Source organism: Pinus tabuliformis, chromosome J, assembly GCF_031772625.1.
Source record: "Pinus tabuliformis cultivar Carrire ecotype Pingquan chromosome J, CPIR1, whole genome shotgun sequence".
Taxonomy (NCBI): Eukaryota; Viridiplantae; Streptophyta; class Pinopsida; order Pinales; family Pinaceae; genus Pinus; species Pinus tabuliformis.
The window spans coordinates 374,870,732-374,890,119 of NC_142295.1; the positions used below are offsets into that span (position 1 = coordinate 374,870,732).

At 38.7% G+C, this 19,388-nt stretch overlaps 1 protein-coding gene across 1 annotated transcript in view; it reads left to right on the forward strand.

Moving 5' to 3' along the window:
• Positions 1-19,388, forward strand: part of LOC149227297 (uncharacterized) — a 230,957-nt gene that overhangs the window by 117,258 nt on the left and 94,311 nt on the right. The window contains exons 6-8 of the mRNA XM_089380459.1: positions 2,747-2,893; positions 2,986-3,013; positions 3,396-3,466. Of these exons, the coding sequence (XP_089236585.1) occupies positions 2,747-2,893; positions 2,986-3,013; positions 3,396-3,466 (246 nt within the window). The remainder of the gene's footprint in view (positions 1-2,746; positions 2,894-2,985; positions 3,014-3,395; positions 3,467-19,388) is intronic.

The following is a 19,388-nucleotide window of genomic DNA, read 5'->3' on the forward strand; positions in this document are numbered from 1 at the left end:
CAAGACACAAATAAGATATAGAGATGAGACTTTGGAATTCAAAACATGCAGGTTCTCCTTGAATATTTTTCAAGAAATGAGTTGATTCCTCCAGGAATTTCTCCTCACGCTTGAAAAGCTTGACCAAATAATGATTCATCTACAAAATTTCACCACAAATCATTAAATCGACATGAAATTAAATAAGTGCAGTGGAAATAATTCCTAGAGATACATCTATTATCCACTAGAAGATTTCTTTTCCTAAAGCAAATAATTAATTCTTATGCTAATATGAGATAGCTGCATAATAACATAACTTCAAACAAGCATGAAAGAAATAATGACGTGAGGAAATAAATAGAAGCGTAACAACAAGTCAATAATTTACCACACATGCAAGGATAAGAACACCATCACGCTTTACCCCAAATACTGTTATATTATATTGCAAATAGTGAATACAATCCCGCAGAGTCTCCTCAAGCACAATAGCTCGTATTACATGATACAATATGAGAGCCCATGGCTCTATTATATAGAGAGTTGAGAACAAATCCCAATGAAGAATGACAATGACAAATGGCATTGGAGCCAATCCCAATGTAGAAGTGATTAAATAAGTGGCATGAAGTGACAATCCCAAAGAGAAATTCGAATTTGTTGAATGGAGCTCCAATGCCATGTGTAAAAATTGAAATCTGGCAAGTGGACATCATTTTCTTCTTCTCTTATGTGCCAAATTCGAATTTTATGATGGAATGACAAGTGTATATGGGTGGTAACCCATGCGGGGACAATTTCCCACAAAAATCTCCACCAAATATTCTCCCAAATCCTCCCAGATGTGCATTAACTTCACAAATTCGAATTTCCAAGTAAACAACTTTCTCATTTAATGCCAGAAATTCGATTTTATTTGAGTACATGTCATTTCCTTGATTTTAGAAGTCCACATCACCTTGGGACTTCACTTTAACTTCCCCATAATTTTCCACCTCATTTCCACAACATTTAACATGCATGGATATTTATTTTTCTCCATTTATTTAATTTCCGGCTTAATTAATTGTCAGATTTCCCACTCAACTTAGGAAAAGTGGGTTTTGAGGGTCCAAAACATATTATTAACCTCTCAAAGCGTGTCATAGTAGAAAGTTGAGGGTGAGAGGTGTAATTTTGATTACTCATACTCCATACAATTTCTTTAGATTACACTTATTACAATTTAAATACAATTTTATTTGCAATTTTTGACTTGCGGGAAAACCAAAAAATTAAAAAATGACTACGTTTGAATCTAACCAAATTCCACGAAATTTTTTGTGTGATCTAGTATGGTAATATACATTGACTTTAGACACTGAGATGTGTTAGGGGCTCAACCTTCAAACCATCACCCTGGCTTTGGAATAAAAAGTGAGTGAAAAAACCCAAAAAATAATCCATCTCTGAAAAAAAGGGATAATTAACCAGATAAAAGAAACACTCCGAGGTGTACTCGTTACGCTGATCGAGTCCCAACATTCTAGGCCTGTTACATACTCAAAACTCATCATTACTAGTATCACTTATTACAGTTCCTCATAGAGTGTGGAATCTGGGTACAAGAAAGATGATGAGAAAATAGAAGTAGAGTTAAAAAAACTCTGTTGACTGATGATATATGATGGTATAAGTGTCCTCTGGATCATCCTTGGGCATGGAGTCTTCATATAATTATCAGGTGCCACTCCAATGGTCAAGAAGATCTACCCCCTACATCTAACATATCTCAATCTTTTCCTAAAGATTTCAAGTAAGCTGAGAATTGAATAGTTATAGAATCTAGAAATGAGAGTTATCAGATGTAGATTTTAGTTGTTCATTCTTTGGAAAATCTTCAAAAGTCCTGGTACAACTTTTTGCCCATAGGAAGTTCATGGTGAGCACTCCGATAAATTGCCAGACTCCAAACAGGTCTTTGATAGAACCAAGGATCCCCAAAGAATATGCCCTGCCAGGAGGGATCTGTTATGAAAAAACTTGCAAGAAAACTTTGTACGAAGCTTGCTAGCAAACAGGCACCTCCAGGAAATATGACCAAAATTTTTCTTGTTTCCTGCAATAGCTGCAGTTTCCATCTGTGAGGCTCACTTTATGATGTCTACTTTTGCTTGGAGTGGCATGAACAGAATTAGCTAGGCAATATGCCTCACTTTGAAGGAAAAGCTTTCATCCCAAATATCTTGTGCCCTTTTAAGCCATTTACATCCATCTTCCTTGAGATTTGTGCTTTTGGCTTGATTTCAATGGAATACAGTTGTACTTGCTTTTAAGTTACATTTCTTACTTTTATAATTGACATTTTTTAATGCTACATACTGGACTATGGCTGGGCCAAAATTTTAAAACTATTCTCTCCTTAAATAGAACTGTTAGCTTTTAATTCACTTGGCTTCATTCAGTATAGCAGAGAGCCTTCTCTCTTTGATCTTACTCGTCAATTTTCAGTGAGAGTTATCCTATGCAGGGGAAGGTACCTGTCCATTGAAGTTTATATTGTTGTGCTTGTATCACTTCTCCTCTTGTAATTTGATAATGTTTTATTCCATGTTTTTAGGTCAAACTCAAAGAATCTATGTGAGTGTGTTCAAAGAGAAGCACAAATACTAGTTTGTTGATTTGATTTATTGTAATTTGTCCCTTAATATAGCAGTTGACATAGTTAATTCCACAAACTGAGTAACATGGATATGGTCAATGACAAGCCTTGAGTCTGATACAGGTAGAAGCTGAATTGACTGAGCTCCAGCCAGAAGAGAGAATTGAATACCTAAAATCTCTTGGAGTTACTGAGGGAGGATTAGGATCTCTAATACGGGCAACATACAATCTTCTGGGTCTACGTACCTATTTAACAACTGGGGAAAAGGTAAGAGTGTATAAACTGTTTGACATAAGATATATTATTTCCCTGAGCTGGAGTATTTCTGAAGTTCTGTAATTTGTTCATTTTTTGCACAGGAGACAAAAGCATGGACAATAATTGCAGGTGAGAACTCTCTTGTCCAATGTTTGACTATGCATCTGGTCTGCAGTGATCTGTCTATATATTTTAGATAAAATGATCTTTGATAGGGTTACAATGTATTTTCCTGTGTATTGATCCGTATTTAGAAATATCAGATCTAGTCTGATAGACTTTGAATCTTCCTACCTCCACGTTAGTATTTTTTTCACGAATGCCGCTAACCAGGTTGTGAACTTGAGATGCAGTTTGAGCCCTTGCAATGAACAGTTGTCACAAATTGTCCGTTTCCATCTTTCCCCCAGATAACTGCATTTTATTTGTGGAAAAATTACTATAGTGCATCTAGCTAATCTGAGGATTCATAAAGTTAAAAAGATATGTAATTTTCTGTTTAATAATGCAGGAATGACAGCACCCCAAGCAGCTGGAGTTATTCATTCTGATTTTGAGAAGGGTTTCATACGTGCAGAGACGGTAAGCTGTCTTGCTGTCTTGCCAAAATCCCTGGATAGTATGATTGTTGAAGAGATTTTTCAAGGCTTTAGACCAAAAAGGAGTAAATTGTGATGATCAAATGAGAAGGACAAAATTATTTGTTTCTATTAATCTATGGTGAAACTATTTTTAAACTGGATTAGGGAGTTTTCATTAGCTCATGACCTGATTTAGAGGGCAGTTGTGTCATCCATTTCACTCTCTTATAGAGCAATGGTAGTTTAATGTCTTTAACATTTCAAAATGTTAGTTCACGATGCCCTTGCTGTCTTGATTCTCAAGAGTTAAAAGCAATTGATAAATGTAGACAGATTTCGGAGTTGCTTCTTTTCTTGTATAACTGTCTGTACAATTTTTAGTCTTTCATGTGTTCATCATTCTGGATATTCGGTGCAAAGACGTTGGTAGAAGGGGAGAGTAATAGATGTGGCATAACATTTAAGCCACAGCTGTTTTGGTAATTTATCATTACAGGTCATAAGTAGATCCAGCAGAAGATAATGCGTTGGAGGCTAATTTATTTCGCTGTCAGTCTAGCCCATATAAGTGAACAGTAGTTGAGAGTTTTGGCCCATGGAAATTCCAATATCACTGCAGATAGTGTTTCTATGGTCTTTGGATGATTGTACCAGGTTCATGTGGATACGTGTTTGTGGCTATACCTTTGTTGGGATATTTACATTGTGGTCTGCTACTTTCCTCTGGTATTCACTCATTTTTCATTTCACGAGCAGATCTATGGGGACCTGTTAGAACAAATTTCTACATCCCTTGTGAACCATGGCTGCTTGGGAGCGGGAGCGGGAAGCGACATTTTCAAAAGCTCCCTGGTCAGGAGTGATTTTGGGAGTGAATTTTATATCATATATATTTTTATATATTTTGATGCATATATGTCAATAAAAGCATGTAGAATGATGAATTAGTGATAAAAAACGTAAGAACATGGATTAAACCATATAACATCATTCATCTAGTAGTTATAATTTTCATCAACCACAGGTCCACAAATTACAAGTTCTCATTTATATAGCATGTAAGAGTGCACATAACCAAAATAACATCGAGTGCAATCCATCTTTACACGGAAAATACATCAACAAATAGGTTCTAGATGGCCTCTAGCGTCCAAAAAAGTCATGCCACAACAAATACCTACGTATCATCAAAATCATTGCCTATCTTGGGATCTTTGTCATTAATATCACCCTCTAAGGATTAACATAAGATAGAAAAAGAGAAGCATGTCAAGTCAACATTTTGTTTGAGTGATGGGTACATTTTTAGTAGGGTCATGATAGAGGAGTTCGACAACCAATGTCACTAACATCAAGGTACATAGAGGGCTTGGTGCTCTTGATTAAATACGAGTTCAAATACGAGTTCCATACCCTAGTACATGACAAAATCCAATGGAAGCATTGCAATTCCCCCAATCCCAAAATCATGAAAAACTGATAAGTCTGCGGAATTTTGAATGAAATCTAAAATTCTACTTTCTCCATATGAAATCCAATGAGGTTGAAACCACTCTCAAACATTCTGAGTCATTTCATTGTAATGTTAAAAATTTAAGTAAAATGATGAAAATCAAAGATAAAGGAGAATTTAACATTACCATGAATTGCATATCAATACTAGGACCATAGGGTTGAATATTAGGCTGCCCCACTAAAAAATTCTTGTTTCTTTGAAATTTTTTTGTGTTTGGAACATCTTTGTGAATTTTTTTTTGCGAAGAAAGCCATGGAGCAAATTTATTTTTGCGGGAGCACGTTTTGGGAGCGGATTCGAGGAGGGGGGGGCGCTCCCCCACAAGCTTGTTGTGAATGTAATATCCCCAATTTTGTGAGCATGTGAATCTTCCTCAATTTTGATTATATTAATTAAAAGGGGCAACTAGTATTTTGGAGAGAGGCAGAAAATATTATTTTATTGTAGATTGGCAGGAAATTATTATTTTATTAAAATGGTGGAAAATGTAACTAAGTGGAAATGACCCCCACCAATAAAATAATATTAAAAGGAGTCTAGAAGGATGGAGAGAAAATATAAAAGGAGGGACCCATTTGTGGATAATCTTTTTGCTATTACACTTTGTTAGTTTTTGTAGCATCGATTGTGTTCTAGCCACGAAATTTGGTGGAGAGGCTAGAATACATGTATTCTCCAAACCCATAAATTGTTTATGGAAATTCCACCTAGAGATGACTTAGTTAAAATAATTAATCTTTTTATTTGGTGCCTAAGTCTAAACTTAGGAAAACTGATTAATTGAAGGGTATTAATTAAGTCATGGTGAAATATTCTAGAAGAAGACATGGATCGAGTTCCAGTTAATCTTAGCTATCAATTATGTTTTAATCTTGGTCGTTGAAGCCTGAACGAGAGGTTATAAGAAGAAATTCGATGGGGGTTGGAGAACACACTTGGAGCCACCAGGAATTCGATATCGCTCGGAAATCGAACTCCAGAGTAGCAACTATGTGTTGACAGAGGTGATTCAGTGGTTTCGAAACAGTGAGAGAGGGGTAGGGATAGTAAGGTTGGGAGGAAGTTTTTCCAGTCCGGTGAGTGCATAGTGTTGATTTTTGGTAGCATCGGATATGCTGTAGCTTTGAAATTTGGAGGAGACGTTAAGTCACATGAGATCTCCAAGACCCAGAAATCGTTTTGAGAAATTCCACTATGATGAGGAGTTATTAAAATAATTAATATTTTTAATGGGTTCCTAAGTCTAAATTTAGGAAAATAAAAATATTAATGGGTTCCTAAGTTTAAACTTAGGAAAAAAAATATTAATGGGTATTAATAAAGATAAGGGTGAGAAGCTTCTAAGAGACGAGGATCAAGTCTATTTTAATCTTAGCCGTTGATTAGGGACTTAATCTCGACCGTTGATTCGTCAACACAAAAAGTATAAGAGAAGACTTGAGGATCATTTGGAGAAACACCGACAGATACTCAATATCTCTAGGAAAATCGATTATCAAGTAAAGGAGATCGATTTCAGAGGGAGAGTTGCAGGGTGGAGGAAGAGGAGGGCATCAACAGCAGACAGTGACTGAGGAGGAGATGACGCAGGGATAGTGGGAGACAATGCAGAGAGAGACACAATCCAGAGGAGAGACACAACCCTCACGCACGTGTTGGCATTATGACACAGGTTTGGCACTATGACATAGGTGTTGTCCTTGATGGCAACTCACTCAGATGACAAATCACAGTTCAGGCTCTCAGAATGAAGGAAAAAGAGATATACACAGGTTCCACTTAACCAAGCCACGTATACACGCGGGATCACTGACCCAAAGGCGCGTATGCGTATGCATGCACTTTCATGCAAGGAAAAGCGCGTACATGTGGGAAAACTTGGTTTTGGTCCATGGTATTTGGTCCTTGGTATTTTGACCCGTGGTATTGATTCAAGGTATCTTGACCGAAGTGTTGACCCCAGGTATTTGGTCCAAGGTATTGCTTCTAAGTGGTTTTGGACCATGGTATTGAGTAAGGCCTAAGACTATAAAAGGACGAGGAGATCATTAGGCAAATGCACTTAAGTATTGAATATCTTATGAAGAAGATCTAGAACATTGGTCATTGGGTTATGGTGCATTGCTGGATCTGAATCAAGGAGGAACCTGAGCGCTTGAAGAAGGATAAGTTCTATTGATGGGTCAAGATCTTAAAGCTTGAAGAGAAGTATCTTTATGTGGTTTTGATCTTTTATCTGAATAATTGGCGCATGTCGTAATCTGTAAATCTGATGATCTGGGTATAACTGATGTCTGAATAGTTGTAAAGGTTAAATCATCTTTTACAGATTTGTATGCAGGTTCAGTATAGCAAAAGCACGTATACACGCTGGTTCGGAAATTCAAAACAGCGTATACGCAGGTTTGCCTTCATATAATAGCGTATGCACGTAGGTTAGGCACATTGAAGTAGCGTACGTCTCATATAATATGTTTTAGCTACTTCTGTTTACTGTTGTAGTGTTCTGGGTTTTGGTTGGGTTCTGGTACTATTACTGTATTCTAGTTACAACATTCAGAGAAGTGATTGTTTGATTCAGTTTTGGTTAAGTGCAAGGGAGATTGATTGATGCAGATATATTTTGATGCTATTGATGGATCCAGTCTGAAAATTTATGAAACGTGGTCCCTGGAAGAAAAGAGAAGGTTGTAGCCTTTTGTAGGTCAGCACCTACGTACTAGTACATTAGCTAGTACAAAATCTAAGGGGGTTGTAGCTCCCTTCTAGGAGAAGCTGGAGAACGAGAGAAGGTTGTAGCTTCTGCAGGTAGAAGTCTGCGTACTGGTATAAGACTGCACTAGTACATAAATATTGTAAAAAGAAGTTTCTTATTTAAAGAAGATAGAGACAAATTGCAGCAGGTGGTTTTCACCCACATTGGGTTTCCACCTTATATCTTGTGTTCTTGTGTGTGATTGTCTGCTCTGTTTATACTGTACCTATTACTGCTTATATGGTTCTGATACACATATTAAGAATCAACTGACTAAATAGTAAGTTTACAAGGTATACGCTGGTTTCTCGAAACACAGTTGCAAATATATGCAATTTGTATTAACAGAAGTAGCGTATATAAATCTGTTTATGGAAATAAAAATTAAGTTTCTAATACTGATTCACCCCCCAGTATTATTTCCAACGGCACGCTAATGCAGAGGGACGCAGAGCCACTCAAAGTCACGCTTAGTCACACAGAGTGACGTAGAGGTGACGCAGGAGTGGGAGCAGGGTCTTCAAAGTGTCAGAAAGTCTCAAAGGGAAAGTCTCAGGTGTTTTCTTTCTGTCTCTGTAAAATCATTCCTTGTAAAAGCAATTGTTGCTGAAGATTAATAAAGCCCTCATCTGTTGCACCAGTTTTCCCACATTGTGTTTTCTAGGGACAATTGTCCAAAAACAACTATGTTGATGTGATTAGTTCTTGTGCATGTATTTTTCTTAGGGTAATTGTGTGATAACTGCAGTAGAATTTATTTTAATATTTGCTTAAGGGATTTCGTAAATAACTTATTGTGAATAATAAGTAGGTGAAATAAATCAGTTGCTGCAGTAGAATTTCAGTTTAGAAATTTTTACTTGGTATCATAACAAAGATCTGGCAACAAGAGAGGGAAATCAACTATGGGTCAAGAGCATGATGCAGAGGCATCCGCTTAAGGGGAATTGCGCAAATTTCCAGAAGCATGCACAAGGGACATGGATTACGATTATTCTATGTTAGCTTCCAGATTGGAAGAAGAAGTCGCTTGCTTAGCAAGATCTGCCTCCTTTGAGGTTTGGTATATAGACAGTGGAGCTTCTTGGCATATGGCAGGAATCTGAGAATGTTTTTTAGATTATCAGGAAGAAAGAATGAATTTTTAGATCTACATGAGAAATAAGGCAAAGTGTACTCCAGTAGGAAGAGGTATTGTGGTCTTTCAAACCGAAGCAGGAGAGCGGTTTCGAGCAACCAATGTGTTGCATGTGCTAGGATTGGGGATGAACTTACTCTCCGTATCTCTACTTCAAAACAAGGGCTATGACGTTTTCTTCATTAAGGAGAAAGTATATGTCAAACACCCGAGTTGGAAAAAGAAGGCCCAGATTGGAATCAGAAGTAACAGGTTGTACAGGTTGCAGCTAGAATCACCAATGGCATTGATAGGCAGCAATGGAGATAAAGATTTGAATGAACTATGGCACAGGAGGATGGGACACTTATACCATGGGGCTCTGAGAATTCTCAAGAAAACAATATCAGGACTTCCAGAACTAAGTACCGAATGAGATGATGTATCCAGAGGGTGCACTCTGGGCAAGTATGCTAAAGCAACATTTTCCAGAAGTAACAATAGGGCTAAGAGTGTGCTAGGATTGATATACTCAGATATCTACAGACCGATGTCCACAAAATCTCTTAGTGGTGCCAAATACTTCGTCACCTTCATTGATGACAGTTCCAGAAAGACCTGGATCTACTTTCTGAAAACCAAGGATGAGGTTTTTGGTCAATTCAAAGAGTTCAAGGCTCTAGTGGAGAATCTGACAGGAAAGAGGATAAAAGTGTCGTGTTTAGACAATGGTGGAGAGTATGTTGACAAGGACTTCAACGATTTTTGCGCTAAGGAAGGCATCAGAAGAGAGTGGACAACTCCCTACAATCCAGAGCAGAATGGAGAAGCAGAAAGGAAAAACAAGACTATTGTGGAAGCAACTAGGGCAATGCTGTATGATCAGGATATGCCTAAATTTTTGTGGGAAAAAGCATGCAAGATGGTAGTTTATGTCCAGAACAGGACTCCACATAGAGCATTGGGCAAAATCACTTCGGAGAAGGTCTTCATAGGGAAGACCCCTGAAGTTAGTCATCTTAGGATATTTGGGAGTTTAGCATATTGCCGTATACTCGAAGAAAAGAGAAAGAAATTAGATCAAACTGCTGAGAAATGATATCTTGTGGGATATAGCCAGAATGCTAAGGCATATAGAGTCTATCTTCCAGGGAGAAGGAAGGTAGTAGTTTGGCGGGATGTAAAGTTCATGGAGGACAGAGCTTTCGGGAAATCCCGAGAAATGCCTTCCGAGGAGTAGTGGAAAGACGAGTCGTTGGTCAAACCACTTCGACCAGTGAAAATTGTTGAAAATAGTGTAGCTAGGTTCGGTCTTCATCATGTAAAATATTGTAATGATGTATCTTTTTGTATTAAGAAATTTTTTTATTGTTGCTTGAGACATGGGTTTCATGCTCGAGAAGTTTTTGCTCCAATTGAGAGTCTTAGATGAGTCATGTAAAAATGAAGATAGTCATGTATTATTACTCGATGTAAGTCAAGAACCCTTCTAGATCATCAATGAAATACTCCAACATGTACCCACAGATTTGTTGCAAAGAAACCGCTTGAAGAAATTCTGGAAACCTCTTATTACCACGTCAGCTAAATCAAGAATCACATCGGCTAAAAGGATCACGTCAAAAGATCACGTCGGCTTAATGGTAAGGAGGCAAGCCTATATATAGGCTGCGTTGACACCTCTTCAAGACACAACAACTTCATTTCTCATTCGTGAATACAAGCGAAGTGAAAGGGTCGATGATAAGGGTAGCCGCAGTCGTTGAGGAGGTTTGTTCCCTCATCCACAAGCCTGTTCTCTATTGCGGCATTCTGATCCGGGTTTCAGCATTCTGATCTGAGTTAGGGCATCTCATTTCTTGTGTATTCTGTTGAGTTGAAGGTCTGATCTAGCTGAATTTGCAAGGAGAAAATCACTGCCGTAAAGATCGAAGATATCGTAGGGCTAGAAGAGCCCTAACCCTACTCACATATATGTCTACACTCTGATATAAAAGGGTTCTGTTCTCGCTGTATTGGGACAATCACTGTTTTAGCATTACAAAGCCTTGAAACAAGCTCCAATCATCGTTCTGTCGAAGTATGGAGGATCTTCATGTAGTGCGAGGATAGAGAGAGGCTAGAAGAGCCTATCCGAGTCTATCATTGCTAACTGTCATGATCATGCTACAAACCTAATTCTCTGCAGAAGTATACAATATGTTTGGGTACATGTTTGGAGGTATTGTCATTTGATGTTGAAGGCATTTTCTGAGTCAATGTTTGGGTCATGTAATTTCTCAATAAAGATTCTATAAGAAAGAGTTCAAAGGGTTTTTCCTCTCAAGTTTAGGAGAGGTTTTTGCCCTGGCTTGGTGCCAATATTTTGTGTACTTGTGTATTCTAATCTTCTTGTTTTGGTAACTGTTTGAAGATAATAATTCATATAGACAATAAAAGACAGAATTCAAAGTAATAAGATCTCATATAGTTGTCATAGTTAAGATAAATCAAATATTTATATTGCCCTTCAATATAAACTAGTGCCAAAAATTCTCCTGAAGACAAAGCTTCAGAACAGGAGGAATCTCAGGAAGAGGAAGAGCTGATAGATGTGCCTATTGCCAGTGGAAGAACGAGTCGGGAACTCCGACAGATTCTACGGGATGCAGAGGACTTCATTGGTGCACCCAGGAATAATAAAAGGGAGCAAAGACAACTAGACAAATACCAGGCCTTAGGAGCTCAGGTTGGGGAACCTTCTATTTTTCAGGAGGCCGTTTAGCATCAAGTATGGGTATATGCTATGGTGGAGGAATACCTCTCTATAATGGTCAATGATGTCTGGGAATTGGTACCTAGGCCTCAGGACAGATCAGTGGTAGGTTCGAGATGGATCTACAAGGTTAAATATGCTGTAGAAGACAGTGTGGAGAAATACAAAGCTAGGTTTGTGGCTAAGGGGTATGCTCAGAAGGAAGGGATAGACTATGAAGAAAACTTCGCCCCAGTAGCCTGGTATACTTCTATTAGAACCGTGATATCTCTTACAACATAGATGGGGTGGGAGATTCATCAGATGGATGTCAAGACGATTTTCTTGAACGGGGTAATAGAAGAGGAAGTATACATTGAACAGACAGAAGGTTTTGAGACATATGAGAAGAAATCTCATGTATGCAGATTAAAGAAAGCCTTGTATGGGCTTAAACAGGCACCTAGAGCATGGTATGGTCAAATTGATGGCTACTTACAGAAGATGGGGTTCGTCAAGAGTGATGCAGGCTCTAATCTCTACTATCTGGTCGTAGAGAATGGGCCTCTAATTCTAGTGTTATATGTGGATGATCTCTTCTGACAGGATCATCCAGGCTCATCAAAGATTGCAAGAAGAACCTAGCCACAAAATTCGACATGAAGGATTTGGGACAGATGCATTATTTCTTGGGGTTGGAAGTTTGGCAGCAGAAGGGTGAGATCTTCCTTGGACAAGGGAGATATGCTACAGAAATCTTGAAGAGATTCAGGATGCAGGACTGTAGACCTATGGCTACTCCAATGATCACCAACTGGAAGAAGATTGATGCATCAGAAGATAAAGGCGTTGATCCCGCCTTGTATAGGCAGCTTATAGGGTCCCTGATGTATCTGGTAGAACCTAAGAGGGCGCATTGGGTAGTAGCCAAACATGTTCTTAGGTACATACAAGGAACAATCGAGAATGGACTATTGTACACCAGAGGCAATGACATCAGGTTATGTGGGTTCACTGACGCAGATTGGGTTGGAAGTTTAGTAGATCGGAAAAGTACAACTGGGTACTATTTGAACATTGGATTAGGAATGACCTCTTGGTGTAGTAGGAAGCAGAAATCTGTGGCTCCGAGCTCAGCTGAAGCAGAATATATGGCAGCTAGCACAACTTTGTGCGAAGCCATATGGCTCAGGAAATTGCTTATGAATCTATTCAGGAGAAGGATGGAAGCGACCAAGATCATGTGTGATAATCAGAGTTGCATCAAGCTCTCTAAGAATCCAGTATTTCATGATCGGTCGAAGCACATTGATATCAGGTGTCACTTTGTCAGAGACCGTGTCCAACGAGGAGCAGTGCAGTTGAGGTACACTCCTACAGGAGAATAGGTGGAAGACATCCTCACCAAGGCTCTAGGAAGAACAAAGTTTGTTTATTTCAGGGAGAAGATGGGGATGGTAAAGAATCCATTTCAGTAGCGGAAATGGATAAGTGTCAGGAGTTGCAGTGCAACAGTTAGCAGTGGCAGTGCTATGGGCAACATGATGCAACATGTTGAGAGGGAGCTGCAGTATAGGTGCAACAGTGGCAGTGTCATGGGGCACAATACAGGAAGCAATAGTGCAGGGGATGTGAGGCAACAGGCCAAGCATTAACACAGGTACTAATGTGGAAGATCAGTGTGATGTTTCTATAGTGAAACATTGTTAGACTACATTCCTCGCTAAGAGGGAGTCTTGATTTTTGGTAGCATCAGATATGCTCTAGCCTTGAAATTTGGAGGAAAGGCTAAGGCACATGAGATCTCCAAGACCCAGAAATCATTTTGAGAAATTCCATCTGGATGAGGAGCTATTAAAATAATTAATATTTTTAATGGGTTCCTAAGTCTAAACTTAGGAAAATAAAAATACTAATGGGTATTAATAAAGATAAGGGTGAGAAGCTTCTAAGAGATGAGGATCAAGTTTTTTTTAATATTAGGCGTTAACCAAAGACTTAATCTTGACCGTTGATTCGTCAACAGGAAAAGTATAAGAGAAGACTTGAGGATCATTTGGATAAACATCGACAGATACTCAGTATCTCTAAGAAAATCGATTCTCAAGTAAAGGAGATCGATTTTAGAGGGAGCGTTGCAGGTTGGAGGAAGAGGAGGGCATCAGTAGTAGGCAGTGACTAAGGAGGAGGTGATGCAGGGACAATGGTAGACAACGCAGAGAGAGACGCAGTGCAAAGGAGAGACACAACCCTCACACAGGCTGACGCAGAGGGACGTAGAGCCACTCAGAGCCACACTGAGCCACACAGAGTGACGTAGAGTAAGAGTGGGAGCAGGGTCTCCAAAGTGTTAGAAAGTCTCAAAGGGAAAGTCTCAGGTCTTTTTTTTCAGTTTCTCTATAAAGTCATTCCTTGTAAAAGCAATTGTTGCAAAAGATTAATAAAGCCCTCATCTGCTGCACTGGTTTTCCCACATTGGGTTTTTTCGTGGACAATTGTCCAAAAACAACTGTGTTGATGTGATTGGTTCTTGTGCATGTATTTTTCTCTGGGTAATTGTGTGATAACTACAGTAGAATTTATTTTAATATTTGTTGAAGGGATTTTGTAAATAACTTATTGTGAATAATAAGTAGGTGAAATAAATCAGTTGTTGCAGTAGAATTTCAGTTTAGAAATTTTCACACATAGCAGAGAGACAACATACTCCACAGAGAGGCTGACGTAGTGCAAAGAGGTAGCGTAGAGCTTCAGAGGGAGATTCGTATTTTGCTGAGGAGAAGTCGAGATTCAGAGGCAGGAGTTGGAGTGGGAGCCCGAAGGCCAGAAGATCGAGTTTCTAGGGTAGAAACTGATCAATAGAGTGAGAGAGATGCTGGTACAATGATCCAAAATGGATCCTAAAAACCCTCTAAGTCTTCAAAATCAAAAACTATCGCAAAAGGATGAACCTTTAAAAATAGCGGAAAACACTATCGAGAGTGAAAAACATGAAGAAACAGTGAAAACCAGAGTTTATCAAAGGCTTGAACAACGATGCTCAGGAGCCGTTGGATCTGGCCAATCAACGCTCCAGATCTGATTAGCATATCGCAATTGGAGGCAATATGTGAAAGTTGCAACAGCGATCTGCGTGAGTCAACGAGGACCGTCGATCAAGCGCACAGATTGACAGCCCAGGTTAACTCTCAATATTGCGTCGGCAAAATACAAAGGAGCGCTTACCAAAGGCCCAGGGACTATGCAATGTGCGATTGCGATATCGCAATATTGCATTGGAGCAATGCAAAGGAGCGGGGCCGATAAAAAATGCGACTGCGATAGCCGGACCTGATAGGGTTATGGATGGAATTTAATAATATTTCAAGTCTGGTAAAAGGGTTTTTCAACGTATTTCAGATTTTCGTTAAATAAACGAAATGCAAAGGAAACGTGCTCGATGCGATGAAATAGACCCGAAAGGGTTTATACATGCAGTTTAACGTATTTGAGTTTCGTAATGAGTGGGATTTCGGGCGGGCCTTAGGCGGTAAGTGGTATTGGACAAGCTCCACCTGATCCCATCCACTGGCCAACACATGGCTTGAGAAAACCGCCTTTTCGGGCGGGTAATCTCCGTACGCCTTAGCCACCCGAAATGAATCTCAACCGTTGGATCAAGATCACTCAGATCAACGGTGGATATGTGATAGCGATATAAAGGCAGACCCGATGGAGTTATAAGGCAGAATTAATAATATTTTAGGTCCGATAAACGACAGTTTGGTGGATTTTCCCGTGTTTTAGTGTATTTCTCTGTGTAAACAAAGAACGACTATTCTGGGGATTTCAAAGGTGCCGATGGTCCATTCCGTTACAAAACAGGTGGCCACCATACCCAAAGACGTTTAACAGTGATTGTTTAACGCTCAGAGGGAATTTGAGCAAACAAAGGCTGGAAGCTAGAGAGCCCAGAAGAGGAAACGAACAGACAGCGCCGATTGGCTTAAAAGCCACTGAATGATAGAGACAGAGGCAAGCAGTGTTGAGACAGAGAGAAAACAGAGACAGAGAGCGAGAGGGAGAGTCTGTGTACTCAGAGAAACTTGAGGGATTCAAGTAAACTCCTACTATTTTGTATCTGTTGCGTTGAGACTCAAAGTGAGCTCACTTTTGTAAAACTCTGCTCTTGAAGACATAATAGAAAGGTCACCACTGAAGGCTAGACCAGGAGATGTAGCCCAAGAGTTTTGGGTGAACTCCATATTAAACTTGCTGTGTTATGTGTGTTTGTCTATTATGTTTCTCTAACTGCTCATTGTCTATATTATTCGCAATCTTATCGATCCGTTGCACTAAGTAATATAGGCAAATCCATGCACATGAGTCTGTAATACCTTAATATTAGTCTAAGATCTCATTTTTAGATCAAGTGGTATCAAAGCTTTAGGTTTGATAAGGTTAAACAAGCTTGTGCTGGATTGTTGAATGCTAACTAGGTCAAAGCTCAAACTAGGATAAGGAGAACTTGTTGAGGATAATCCAGAAATTGGAAGAGTCTATCCTAGGAGGTGAATGGTAGAACAAACCCCATTGGAATCAAAATCTCAGTTCATGAACAGTTTCATGACCATGAGAGCCATGGTGGAAGAGATGTATCGAGAATTTAAGAATGGTCTAGGTGAAAGTACTTCAACCTCCAAACAAGACAAAGGAGCAGAAGAACTTTCTCTAGATGCCCCAGAGGGCAAAGGGAAAGGGGAAAAGCTTCCTCCATCATCTTCTCCACCATCTACTCCATCATCGCCATCCTCATCATCTTCTTCACATAAAACTAGCCCTGAAAAGAAAAAGAAGAAAACTATTGTGATTAAATTAGATGTGAAATTTGATTTGCCAATTTATGATGGTGAATTAAATGCAGAAAAGCTAGATAACTGGATTAGACAGATTGATGTATATTGTAGGGTGCAGAACATTAATTCAGAAAGGAGAAAGATTTAGCTGGCTAGCCTTCGCCTTGGAGGAACTGCACTAGTGTGGTGGGAAGGCAAGACACAAGCTGATCTGAAGAGACATGGTAAAATTCTTTCTACCTGGAATGAATTTGTTTCTACCATTAAAAAACAGTTCTATCCTCTAGCTTATATGCAGCAAGCAATGATGGGTTGGCAAACTCTTCGCCAATTAAAGGGCTGAAGTGTACAAAGCTATACCCAAGAATTTAGAAAAAGAGCTTTAACTCTAGGCATTTCTCTAGACTCACCTGAAACTTTGCTAAAGTATATAGGTGGTCTGCATAGCTATTTGAGGCACACCATTCTCATGTTTAACCCCACTAGCCTAGATGATGTATCAGTTCAGGCTACACATCTAGAGGCTAGAGGTAAGAATGTGAACCTAGAGATTGGGGGATCATCAAAACTCTCTGCAAGCAAGAATAAGGAAAAAAAGAAGCATAAATGGAAGGAGAGGAAGGCAAACGCTGTACAGAAAGACAAACCTTCATGTAGTCATTGCAAGAAGGATGGACACGATGATGAACACTGATGGTCTTTGCATCCGGAGCTGAAACCTAAGAAGTTCGGTGGTAAGAAGAAGAAGACTGCTACTATTATTAAAAAAGACTTGGGGTCAGACTCAGGTGATGAAATAACAATCACAACCACAAGTATAAAAGGTAAAAATTTTGAAGCATCTACAAGTAATTCTGCCCAATCTAATGATAATGAAGATAATGAGAGGAAAAGGCATGAGCTTTTTCATATTAGATCTATTTCCAAGCACCAAAAGATTGATACTTTATTTGATAGTGGTTCACAAGTAAACTTGATTTCTGAAACAATTGTTAAGAAGTTGGGCTTACTAACAACACCTCACAAGAAGCCATATCCATTAGGTTGGGTATGTGATAAAACAAAGCTACAAGTGACTAGACAATGTAAACTTAGGTTTGCTATTGGGTCAACTTTTGTAGATGAGGATGAGTTAGATATAGTTTCCTTGGATATATGTGGTATTGTTTTAGGAAGTCCTTACTTGTATGATAGAAAAGCCATTTTCTATAGAGGTGAAAATAAATATCAACTCACTAAAGGTGGAACAGAATATATTATAAGAGCTCATAAATTCAAAAATAACTACTCTCTCATAAAATTAGGGCAGATGAAAGGAATTGTAAATTCATGCAAGCAATTTTTACTAATGGTTGTAAAGGAAAAGAACCCCGATAAAACCAATGTATTTGAAGGCTGTGATGCTAAATAGAAAGCTGATTTAGATAAAGTTGTTTCAGAATATGATATCTTATTTTAAGAACCTAAAGGTCTCCCACCCAAAAGGGAAATAGTACATGATATTCATTTGCAACAAGATGCTCCATTGCCTAACATCGGGATGTACAGGTTATCCGCTTTAGAGAATGCAAAGATCAAGAAGTAGGTACAGTAGCTGCTCGATAAAGGGTTCATCAGACCAAGCACATCACCATGTGGATCTCCAATCGTACTGGTGAGAAAGAAAGATGGTTCGTGGAGGATGTGCATTGATTACAGAGCACTGCATAAAACAACGATCAAGAATCATTATCCTCTTCCTCGCATTGATGATCTATTAGATTAGCTGAAAGAAGTAGTTTACTTTTCCAAGTTGGATTTGCGTAGTGGATATCATCAGGTCAGAGTAGCAGAGCAAGATGCATGGAAGACTGCTTTCAAAACAAAGTAAGGGTTGTATGAATGGCTGGTTATGCCAGTGCCTTTTGGCTTAACTAATGCTCCTGCCACTTTCATGAGAGTTATGAATTATGTACTCCGACCTTTTATTGATGATTTTGAATTGTATATTTAGATGACATTCTTGTTTTTAGTAAAACATGGGAAGAACATTTGAAGCATGTAAAGCAGACTCTAGATGTTTTGAAAAGAGAAAATCTCTATGTGAAATTATCAAAATGTGAATTTGGCAAAACATCTTTAAATTATTTGGGTTATATTGTAGGGGGTGGTGAATTGAAGATAGATCCCTCTAAGGTCGAAGTCATTGTGAACTGGCCTAAACCCAAATCTGCTACAGAAGTTAGGAGTTTCCTAGGAGCAACACAATATTGGAGAAAGTTTATTGCTAACTTTTCCTTGATTGTAGCTCCCTTACATGCTTTAACAGGATTGAGCAAGGTGTTTCAGTGGGGAGGCAAACAACAGAAAGCTTTCAACACCTTAAAAGAAAAAAACTAGTACAACACCAGTACTAGCACTGCTAGATCTTCAACGACCATTTGAGATTGAAACAAATGCCAGTGACTATGCCATGGGAGCAGTGTTAATGCAACACGGTAAACCCATATGTTATCATTCTGAGACATTTACTTCTGTAGTAGTTAATTATCCCACATATGATAAAGAATTGTATGCTTTAGTACAGAGTGTGAAAAATTGGAAACATTACCTAATAGGTAAAGAAACAATTATACATACAGACCATCGACCACTTCAATATTTGCACTCACAAGCTAAATTGCAGCAATCAAGACACTATAGGTGGATGGGTTTTCTACAACAGTTTCATCTTATCATCAGATATAAGAAGGACATACACAATAAGGTTGCAGATATGTTATCAAGACCAATCTTAAATGCATCTACTATACTTAAGTATAACTCAATATTTCATGAAAGCTACATTGAACAATATGCTCAAGATGTAGATTTTAAAGATGTATATGCAACTTTAAGTCATGCAAACAAGTAGAAGAATTGGATTATCATGTTAAGAACCAACTCTTATATCATTTGGGAAAGTTATGCATTCCACAAACTGAAAG